Source organism: Microtus oregoni, unplaced genomic scaffold (assembly GCF_018167655.1).
Source record: "Microtus oregoni isolate MIOR12 unplaced genomic scaffold, Mior012 000044F_000, whole genome shotgun sequence".
In the NCBI taxonomy this organism is placed as follows: Eukaryota; Metazoa; Chordata; class Mammalia; order Rodentia; family Cricetidae; genus Microtus; species Microtus oregoni.
In genome coordinates this window covers 154,058-165,899 of record NW_024543211.1, presented here as the reverse complement: position 1 = coordinate 165,899, position 11,842 = coordinate 154,058, and the positions used below count along the sequence as shown (strand labels likewise).

The 11,842-nt window shown below is 37.7% G+C and overlaps 1 protein-coding gene across 1 annotated transcript; it reads left to right on the top strand.

The window, feature by feature from the left end:
• Positions 1-2,331: 2,331 nt before the first annotated feature.
• LOC121434576 (zinc finger protein 120-like) lies at positions 2,332-11,224 on the top strand (the record flags this gene model as incomplete). The annotated part of the gene is made up of 5 exons (XM_041633512.1): positions 2,332-2,339; positions 9,241-9,367; positions 9,568-9,628; positions 10,777-10,843; positions 10,907-11,224. Coding segments are annotated over exons 1-5 (576 nt in total), but the record flags the coding sequence as incomplete, so codon positions are not given.
• Positions 11,225-11,842: the final 618 nt, after the last annotated feature.

The following is an 11,842-nucleotide window of genomic DNA, read 5'->3' as shown; positions in this document are numbered from 1 at the left end:
GAAAGCATCTTCAACAAATGGTGCTGGAATAAGTGGATATCAAAATGAAAAAGAATGCAAGTAGATCCATATCTCTCCCCATGCACAAACTCAAGTCCAAATGGATTAAATAACTCAATACGGATCTGGCCACGGTGAATACAGTAGAGGAGAAAGTGGGAAGTTATCCCAGCCTGCGGGATACGAACGGGGGTCCCTGATAAACCTAGTGGAGAGGAATGAAAGGAGACAAGAGACATGAGAAATGACAGCAAGACAGGATTTTTTGATCAAGCCATTCTGTTTATTCTTTCTCAGATGCTATTATATAGCAAACAGGCAAAGGGGGAAGGGAAGGGTGTCAGGAAACTCAGGTTTGCTGGAATTCATGTCTGGAGACATCCCTAGCTGATAAGTATATACTGAGGGTCTGTGATTGTTGACTAACCAAGGAAAATGCTAATAGGTTCCAGAGCCTGGTGCCTGCAGGTCTCTGCTAGGAGATAAGATACCAGGTTGATTTCCTGGACCCTGCAGAGGGGATAGAGGTAGATATTTTTCTTAATTTGTGAGCTTAAGATGGCTGTAACAAAAACGCAGATCTCAAATTACAGGCCTTTGCTTCTGGCAAGAAGTAGCCTTCAGAGCATGGGCATAGGAAACTACTGTCTAAATATAGCATCAATTGCACAGACACTGAGAGTACCAATAAACAAACGGGACCTTCTGAAACTGAGAAAATTCTGTAATGCAAAGGACACAGTCAATAAGATAAAAAGGCATCACAATGAATGGGTAAAGATCTTCCCAACCCCAGAGCAGACAAAAGACTGATCTCCAAAATATATAAACTACTCAAGATATTAGACATCAAATTCCAAATATTCCAAATAAAAGTAGGATACAAATCTAAATAGAGAAATTTCAACAGCAGAATCTCAAGAGTCTAAGAGACACTTAAGGAAATGTTCCACATCCTTAGTAATCATGAAAATGTAAATCAAAATGACTCTGAGATAGCATCTTAGAATAGTAAGAATGGCTAAGATTTAAAGCACCAGTGATAACTTATGTTCCTACATGACTTTGAGGTAAGAATGCCCCCAAAATATCTCTGTTTTTACAATGTGATCATGTTCAGAAGTGGATTTGTTAAGTGAGCATGCTTAAAGAAAGAGAGAACATTACATGAGCATGTTCAGACTCCCTAAGTAAAATCCCCATGCTTCCTTTGTTGAGGAAAAACACTGTTTTTTTTTTTTTCGAGACAGGGTTTCTCTGTGGCTTTGGAGCCTGTCCTGGAACACGCTCTGTAGACCAGGCTGGTCTCGAACTCACAGAGATCCGCCTGCCTCTGTCTCCCGAGTGCTGGGATTAAAGGCGTGCGCCACCACTGCCCGGCGAAAAACAGTGTTTTGAAAATAACTCCCATGCACTTTGTGCCTCCTGCAGGCAAGTATATTTTCTCATTTCTTCTCTCTTGGCTGTTGAGATCGTGATTTTGGGTAGTAAAACTGACTACCTCTGGGATTACCTAAAAATTGATTATGCCTGAGAGAGATTTTACTTAACGGTTTTTAAATGGGAAAACCTCCATTAATCTGTATAATTTGAGATGATAGGACCACCTTTAGCTGCTTGGTGGCAGTGCTCACTTTCAACACCATGACAATCATCTTCTTTCGTGACCTTAAAATTCTCTTCAGCTCTTAATATTTTTCCCTCTGGGACAGGAAATCACTCCACCAACCTAGATAAGCACAGTGCATAGTACAAGCCAGCTAGCCACATTGTGTCCTGGAGGAAAAAGGGAAAGTTCCTATGGAGTACATGATTGTGACATTGTCAGCCAGGCGATGGTGGCGCACGCCTTTAATCCCAGTACTCGGGAAGCAGAGGCAGGTGGATCTCTGTGAGTTTGAGACCAGCCTGGTCTACAAGAGCTAGTTCCAGGACAGGCTCCAAAGCCACCGAGAAACCCTGTCTGGAAAAAACAAAAAACAAAAAAAACAAAAAAAAAAAAAGATTGTGACATTGTCTGCTTTTGTAGCCAAGGGCTAGTGCTATTGAAATGCTTACCTTGGCCTATCTAGAAAAGATCTTTGAATGGGGTGAGAGGAATGGTCAGGAACCACTGTACTGAGTATTTAAGCACACTGTAGCCCTGTGGACAGTGTGCTTGTCATTCAGACTGCACTAGCCAATCAGGCCGTCCAGGTGACCTGCCAGTCAGCAACAGTGCAGGGCTCTTCCGGGAAGCCAAGTTCCAAGTCGGCTTCGCAGAGACGCTGTTTTCAGTGGTTTCGTGTGCTGGAAATTGATGAGCTGAGAGCTTTGGCGACCTGAGGAACCACAACATGGTGAGCGAGGGAATGCTGTCTCCAGATGGGGAGGAGCAGAGGGTGAGGTGCGGGAGACAGCATGGTGCGTCCTCCTGGGATCTGTGTGGGAACCTGCCGCCAGATTCTCTGTGCTGTGAAGTCCCATGTGGTCTTTGTTAATTCTTAGACCTAGGAACAGGCCTCTGTATAACTTTGCTCCTTGGGCTTGATTTGTTTAGAGAATTGGAAGCTGGGCACTGTGTGTACAAATGTTTTTTCTTGTCAACTTCAATATGTCATACTTAGAGAAGCCTAGTTTCTCCAGTATCTTCTTGAAATTGAGCACTTTGCCTTTAACCTTCGCACACAATCTCCATTTGTGTTTAACTATGTGGACGGTATCAAGGCATCTCACCTGTTGGGTAGCGCTGCACTTCTAAGCCGCAACGTAGAAGAGTTTCCAATGCCTTGGAAATAGTTCAGTCTCACAAAGTAGAATTAGCTGAGGGAGGACTGCCTCTAAATCACCCAGAAAATAAATGTGTTTTAATCAGGGCTGTTAGAGATTAGGATGCTAGGGCACACTTTGTTCAACTGGATTGTCCAGATATTTAGCTCCAAACTACTACAGAGAAGCCACCACGCCACCACTGATTTAAAACCAGACACCAGGCACATCCCCATATGAAAAAAAAAAAAAAAAAAAAAAAAAAACCTCTAACAAGCTTTTCAAGGAGGCTCTACAGGTTCCTAACCTACTTTAAGGCCTGATGTCGCTTAACCTTCCAGTTTTCTATTTGAGGAAAACACAGTTTTTCCACATTTGCAATATGCCACCAGGTGACATATACCTATTATCCAGTCAGAAAGTTTTATCATAATTTAGTGTTTTGGTTGTATCTCCACTAACAAAATATTTAACCCCTAAAGCAGTAGTCATTTATAGCAACTCTGGTACCAACATCAAAGGGGAAAACTGGTTTAAAAAATGGTGCAAAAGCTATTCTGGACTATAGAACAACATATCACAGAAGAGAATGAATACAAGTTTTGTGATTTTATATATATGTACTCCAAGAAGTTTATCAGTACTCAAATTATTTTTATTGCTGGATTAGCAATGAATTTTTGGGGATATATTCTCACTGGTCATATAAAATAGATTCGGGGAATATATTAAATTGGATTTCTAGATTAAATGTTTCATTTAAAGAATTATCTACAACAAATTTCATGTTTATGTATGAAAAGTTATCTAACCTTATATGAAAATGTCATGAAGTATTTTTCTACACTATACTAAATGTATTTCCCAAGAGGGAAAAATTAAAATATCTAAAATATACTAGATTAAGATTACAAGACCATTATAGATCTTATAAACATGCATCTGTTTACAGAATTAACCCTATACAAAATGTATTTTTCATTAGAGATCACAAAGAAATGAGTTGGGGACAATCATCCTTACACCACATTATCAACTCACTTTAACCACAAGTGTGTCCTTGGTATGTGAGTAGAAGAAATAGGTTCATTTACTCCTCATCAAATCTTCCACAGATTTACATAAAAGGTGAAAGTGCAGAAATGTGAAATATGTTACATGTATTTTCTTTCTTTCTTTCAAACCACATAGGAGCCTGAAATTACAAAATACTTAACTGGGCTTTAGTTATCTATACAGACTGCATGAATGTGAATTAAGTTCCCAAATTAGCACATCAAATAACAAAACCAGCCACAAAGCAGGCAGAAACATTAAACATTTTATATATGAGTTTTAAATCATTTAATTTCTATAGAACAATTTTATTCACAATATAATATGACAGAAATCACCACAGGATTGATAGACTGATTGCAATAGTATTGTATGCAGCAGCAGCAGCTTTGCATTTTTATAACTATTATTTGTTTATAAAAATTAGGCCTCTCCAGTCATGCTTCCCACATTTTTAGGTTTGCAGTGTAAGTTAACAGGGAATACACATAGTTCAAAGAGAAAATGTCTCATCATTTTGAATGTGGATTATCTCTATGAAAAATGAAATATACTACTAAACCCTGAAACATGCATGTCTAGATTTGCTTTTGTCCAATTTCAGGCCGTTTGCAGTCACATTCTATTTATATAATAGCAAGAGGATCTGTCACAATTGTGGTTGAATGAGCTGCGGTTGTAATGGTGGTGGCAACTGAAGTGGTACCATTGACTCCACCAATTGTCCTGGATTTGTGAGTGGGGCAGGAGCCACAGTGTTCATAGTTTCTACAATTTCTCCATTGGAAAAGAAAAACTGACACTGTTTCAAGGACAGGTTGATGGATTATAGTGGTAGACAGGAACTCCCGATTTTCAAAATCAGGTCTCATCAAAGTTGGCCAAAAGCAGATGGATAAGTTGTCTGCTGTCATTAGGTTTGATTTTATTTTGCTGACTAACCCTGTCCAAATGTGTTTAACCTTTTCAATTTTGTGGAGAACAGCTTTTTTTTTTTTTGTAGTATATGTTTATTTCTTCCTTGACCCAGGGGTAGTTTAATAGAGCACTATTCAATTTCCACTATTCAATTTTGTGATTAGTGTTGTTGTTAAATTATAACATTAAAACATAGTGATCTGATAAAACCCAGGGGGTTATTCCAATTTTGTGTGTGTGTGTGTGTGTGTCAAGGGTTGCCTTGTTACCATGATCGTGGTCCATTTTAGAGAAGATACTACGAGGTGCTGAGAAGAAATTATATTTTGCGCTTGGGTGGAATATTCTGTAGATGTCTGTTGAGTCCATTTAGGTCAAGAAATCTGTTAGTTGTCTCATTTTTCTGTTATGTTTCTGTTTAATTGACCTGTTCATTGGGGAGAGTAGGGTGTTGAAGTCTCCTACTAGTAAGATGTGGGATTTGATGTGCATTTTAAGCTTTAGGAATGTTTCTTTTACATGTGTGGGTGTTCTTATATTCGGGGCATAGATGTTCAGGATTGAGACTTTATCTTAATGCATGGTTCCTGTTATGAATATGAAGTGTCCATCTTTCTGATTGACTTTACTTTGCAGTCTGTTTTGTTCACTATTATGATACCTATACTTGTGTGTTGCTTAGGTCCATATGATTTGAAAAACTTTTCCCAACACTTTACTCTTAGGCAATGTTTGTCTTTGAGGGTTAGGTTTGTTTTCTTTATATAGCAAAGTGATGGATCTTGCTTTCGGATCCATTCTCTAAGATTGTGCCTTTAAAAAATATTTATTTATTTATTATGTATACAATATTCTGTCTGTGTGTATGCCTGCAGGCCAGAAGAGGGCACCAGACCTCATTACAGATGGTTGTGAGCCACCCTGTGGTTGCTGGGAATTGAACTCAGGACCTTTGGAAGAGCAGGCAATGCTCTTAACCTCTGAGCCAACTCTCCAGCCCAGCTTGTGCCTTTTTATAGTCAAATTGGGTCTATTGATAGTAAGAGATATAAATGACCAGTGATTGCTAGTTCCAGCTATGTTTCAGTAGTAGTGTTTGTATGTTTGCCTTCTTTGGTGTTTGCAGATGTAAGGTTATCTGTTGCCTGTGTTTACAGTTAGCTTCCTTGGTAAGTCCCTCTAGTACTTTCTGTATGACTGGACTTGTTAGGATAAGTATTGTTTAAATCTGGTTTTGTCATGGAATACATTGTTTTCTCCATTGATGGTGGCTGAAAGCTTTGCTGGGTATAGTAGTCTGGTTGGAAGCTTTGGTGGGTAGAGTAGTGTCCATGGTCTCTTAGTGTCTTCAGCACATCTGTCCAGGGCCTTCATGCTTTCAAAGTTTCCATGAAGAATTTGGGTGTTATTCTGATATGTCTGCTTTATATTGTACTTGGCCATTATCCTTTGCAGCTCTTAATAGTCTTTCTTCATTTTCTGTTTTGCATTTTGATCATTATATGTTGGGGGTACTTTTTTTGTCCAGTCTATCTGGTATTCCCTAAACTTCTTATACCGTCATAGGTGTATCCTTTTTTGGGTTGGAAACATTTCCTTCTATGATTTTTTTTTTGTTGTTACATATATTTTCTGTGCTTTGGAGTTAGTGTTCTTATCTTTCTTCTATTCCTATTATTCTTAGGTTTGGATTTTTCATGGTGTCCCAGAAATAATGTTTTGTGTAAGGAATTTTTGGATTTATTGTTTTCTTTGACCAATGATTCGATTTCTTCTATAGAATCTTCAGCACCTGAGATTCTCTCTTCTATCTCTTGTATTCTGTTGGTTACACTTCTCGCTGTGGATCCCATTTGTTTACCCAGATTTTCCATATACAACATTCCCTTTGTCTGTGGTTTCTTTATTGCTTCTATTTCAGTCTTCAAGTCTAGATTTGCTTGTTTCAATCAAATATTGATTTTTTTTTCTTGGTTTCTTGGGTTTCTTTGAGAAATTTATTTATTTATTTATTTATTTATTTATTATGGACACACTATTCTGTTTGCATATATGTCTGTAGGACAGAAGAGGACACCAGCCCTCATTACAGATGGTTGTGAGCCACCATGTGGTTGCTGGGAATCGAACTCGGGTCCTTTGGAAGAGCAGGCAATGCTCTTAACCTCTGAGCCATCTCTCCAGCCCCTTTGAGAAATTTATTGATGTCTTCCATTCTTTTGCTTATGTTTTCCTCAATTTCTTTAAGGGGATTTTCATTTCCTCATCATCCTCACAAAGTTACACTAGAAATCATTTTCTTTCTTTTTTTTTTTTTTTTTTGGTTTTTTTGAGACAGGGTTTTACTGTGGTTTTGGAGCCTGTCCTGGAACTAGCTCTTGTAGACCAGGCTGGTCTCGAACTCACAGAGATCCGCCTGCCTCTGCCTGGGATTAAAGGCGAGCGCCACCACCCAGTTTGTTTTTGAGACCTGTTCTTGGCCTACTCTGTGTTTCAGAAAGCCACACCTCTGAGGTGTGTCTTTGCCCTCTGTCTTGGCCTGCTCTTTTGGTCTGCTCTCCTGGGTCACTCTCTTGGTCCAGTCTGTGCATTTAATTTAATGAACATTTCCCAGAAAAGATCATGTTTCTCTCCTTGCTGGCCTTTCAATTTCCTATAAACCTTCAGTAAAAAAGGCTTTTCAAGATGAAATTCCTCATTGTATGTGATGAGTCTCAATATCCTTAACTAATTTTCTGACTTTTATGTCTACTGTGTTGTAGTTGGAATTAATCAGCCAACTTCCCACTTACACTGAAATGCTTTTATCATCATTATAGGCTTGATCTGTAAATCACAGAAAATAAAGAAGAAACAGTTGCTGTTCAGGGCTAAGGAGTTTTGTAGCCTGTAGTTTTAATTGTTTTGTTTGCTTGTCTGAGTAACCTTTGATGTGTGGCTCCAAATTCCTCAAAGTAAAATGAGGGGGGCTTCATTCATGGCTTTGTTTTTATGTTGTTGGATGATGACCCTGAATGTAGGCTTTTTAAATGTCAAGCATATGCTGCTGTGCTCAGCTTCTTACATATCTTAAATTTTATATTTGACAGAGGGTTTCATTCTGATCCCCAGGATGCCATGTATTCATGACATTAATACTGCCTGAGCATCCTGAGTCAGTGAATTGCCGGTGCATGAACTTCTTCCTGCTTGATTAGCTTGCTTTTAATTTTTCACTCAATTTGACTATTTTATGGGTCTGCATGGATATGTACCATATGGGTACTTGGTCATCAGAGTGATCAAAGCTTCTCAGAAATCCTGAACTTAGAATAATAAATAATTGTGGTCCCCATGTAAGTACTGACAATTGTGCCCACCTCTTTCAAGACCAGGAAGAGCTCAGTAGTACTCAGCCATATTTCCAGAACTATGTTAATTTGTTATGCCCAACATTTATATTGCTAATGTTTTCATCTCTCCATTTATAATTATTTTAAACATAAAGTACCTTTTCATAAAATGTTTGTGGTATTGCAGTTTAAAATAGGACACTTCAGCTGTCTGGAAGATGAACACAGAACTGGAGTGAATGTATAATTCTTTGTAGGAACTTCAGTACACAGCTCTAAATTCTTTCTGTGTGATTTGTTTATTTCACTGATTTTTTAAGGTTTATTTAATTATTATATATATACAATGTTCTGCCTATATGTCTGCCTGCAGGCCAGAAGAGGGCACCAGATCTCATTGCAGATGGTTGTGAGCCACCATATGGTTGCTGGGAACTGAACCCAGGACCTCTGCAAGAAGGATCAGTGCTCCAAACTGCCAAGCCATCTTTACAGCCCTGTTTCACTGATTTTTGCAATGGAGACAGGGTCTTAATGTGTACTTCCACCTGTCCTGGACATGATTTCATAGACTTGGCTGGCACTCATCTCAGAGACAAATCTACACACCTCTGCTTTATGAGTGTTTTGCTTAAAGGCATGAGTCAACATACCCAGTTTGTCCACCGTATTTTTTTCTATTTTGTAATTAGTATTTCTTCATACAATTTTCTTCATACAATTTTTCTGCGTGATTCCTGTTGATCCGTTTCCTTGACTATCTTTATTAATAGACAGTTCTTTTGTTGGTGATATCCCATTCAAAGGGTACAAAAATAACAGACATGACTCTTCTATTCAATTTCCTTCTAAAGTGTCTGCTTCGGAGCTGGAGAGATGGCTCAGAGGTTAAGAGCATTGCCTGTTCTTCCAAATGGTACTGAGTTCAATTCCCAGCAACAACATGGTGGATCACAACCATCTGTAATGAGGTCTGGTGCCCTCTTCTGGCCTGCAGGCATACACATAGACAGAATGTTGTATACATAATAAGTAAATAAATATTTTTTTTAAAAAAAGTGTCTGTCTCTGTCATGGAATAATAGTGGGGAACATCAGAATTTTATGACTATAGTGTTAAAGAAGTATGCATTTACAATGTTGTCACCATCATGCTTCTCTTATACACATGAATGTAATATTTTAGAGGGCAGTGACCTATGATGATGTGCATATCAGCTTCAGTCAGGAAGAGTGGAATTTGCTGGATCCTGCCCAGAAGAATCTCTACAAAGATGTGATGCTGGAGACCTACAGGAACCTCGCTACTATAGGTGAAACTAAATTTCCTTCATGATTCAAAATAAGGGGATAATTTTTTCTTGGTTAATGATGTTCTTCTGTAATTTTATTTAGAAAGAATAAGAATTAGTTGAATAGAGCAGACATAGTTCTAAGGGTCCCTTCATATAACAGCTTAAATACTGCACAATTTTCAATAATATAACATACATTTACTGGCATTATATTTTAGGATGTAATTGGGAAGACCCTAACAGTGAAGAGCATTGTCAATTTTCTAGAAGACCTGAAAGGTAATTTTCATATACAAGCAGATAACAATGTGCCTCTGATGAAATTTTTATGTGTCTTAAAAGTTTTAGTTTAAAGCAATACTGATAACATGTACAGTTTTATCAAATTCTCACAAATCCCTATTTCATATATGTGAATTGCATTTGAATGACATTCTTTTAAGAAAGAAGTCAAGAAAACAATAGCTAAAAAGATAACATCTTTTGAGGCATAGCACCATGAGAGCTTTGTTGTAGATCTGCAAATAAATTTCTTTCTTGCTACTCATAATACAAAAGTATACACATTGAAGAGATTATAAGTATATCTGTAAAACTTTGTACTAAGCCAATAGCCCATAGTAAATCTTTTATTACTTGTAATTTCTTGTGACTGTACTAACTTTAGTGAGAGAAGCAGTTAGAGCTGAGTCAAGTGGCAGTTGTTTTCGAGTAACCTTGATATCTATACCACAAGATTGTGAGGAACAGCAGGTCAAACCCTGAGAATTCAATGTGGAAATCTCTTATTTGTAATTCTTCTTTACTATGGATACCATACATTGCTCTTGATACAAGTGTATTAGCACAGGGATATGGAGAGATGTAGGATACTACTCTCTAAGAACAATTAGATAACTGGTAGTCCCCATGTTGAGTATACTTGTTGAATTTTAATTAAGTATACAAGTAACTGGTTTTCCACCCTCATTGTTAATACATGAACAAATTCAAACTGCAAAAAAGCCCTATAAGTTCTAGAAATGTGCAAATAATTCTGAGTGTTCTAGTCCACATAGCATATGCAATATGATTCACAGTATAGGAGAAGTTATGAAAATAAAAGCTCTGGGTTTATCCAGTTCTCTTCATATATATATATATATATATATATATATATATTATCATATAGAAAAAAGATTCTGGATTCTGTGAAGGTATAAAGGTAAGCCATAAAAGAAAGGAATTGACCATTGGAGGTATCTTCCAAGTGGCAAAACAGTGCCTAATTAAAGAGCAAAACATGAGTTTAGACACAGTTATAAAAACTTAGTATCTGAATCCTCTTTATAATTGGAACATATTATAAAATTAATTCATACAAATGTGTAGCCACAACAGCGTATTGAATATGGTGAAGTTTTTATATGTGCCAATTATCTTTGCAGGATTGAAAGAATTCAAGCTGGAGAAAAACTTTCAGTAGATATTCAATGTTCTGAAGCCTTCACACATGCCAGTCACCTTAAATGGAATGAAAGAACACATACTGGAGAGAAATCCCATGAATGTAATCAGTGTGGGAATGCCTTTGCAGCTCAGAGTCATCTTCAAAACCATAAAAGAACACACACTGGAGAGAAACCCTATGAATGTAATCAGTGTGGTAAGGCCTTTGCAGTTCAGAGTTATGTTCAAATCCATAAAAGAACACATACTGGAGAGAAACCCTATCAATGTAATCAGTGTGGTAAGGCCTTTGCATGGTACACTGGTCTTCAATACCATGGAAGAACACACACTGGAGAGAAACCATATGAATGTAATCAGTGTGGTAAGGCCTTTGCAGGTCAGAGTAATGTTCAAATCCATAAAAGAACACATACTGGAGAGAAACCCTATCAATGTAATCAGTGTGGTAAGGCCTTTGCATGGCACACTGCTCTTCAATACCATGAAAGAACACATACTGGAGAGAAACCCTATGAATGTAATCAGTGTGGTAAGGCCTTTGCTCAACACAGTAATCTTCAAACACATAAAAGATCACATACTGGAGAGAAACCATATGATTGTAATTATTGTGGTAAGACATTTGTAGATCAGAGTAATCTTCAAAACCATAAAAGAACACATACTGGAGAGAAACCCTATGAATGTAATCAGTGTGGTAAGACCTTTGCTCGGTATAATACTCTTAAATCCCATGGAAGAACACATACTGGAGATAAACCCTGTAAATGTAGTCAGTGTGGTAAGGCCTTTGCCCAACACAGTAGTCTTCAAAAACATAAAAGAACACATTCTGGAGAGAAACCATATGAATGTAATCAGTGTGGTAAGGCATTTTCAGCTTTAAGTAATCTTAAAAGGCATAAAAGATCTCACCCTAGGTAGGAACTCTTTGAATGTAATCAGTGGGGTAAGAGCTTTGCACAGCACAGTGATCTTCAAAAACATAAACAAATCTACAAAAGAGAGAAACTCCATGGATGTATTCAGTGTAGTAATGCC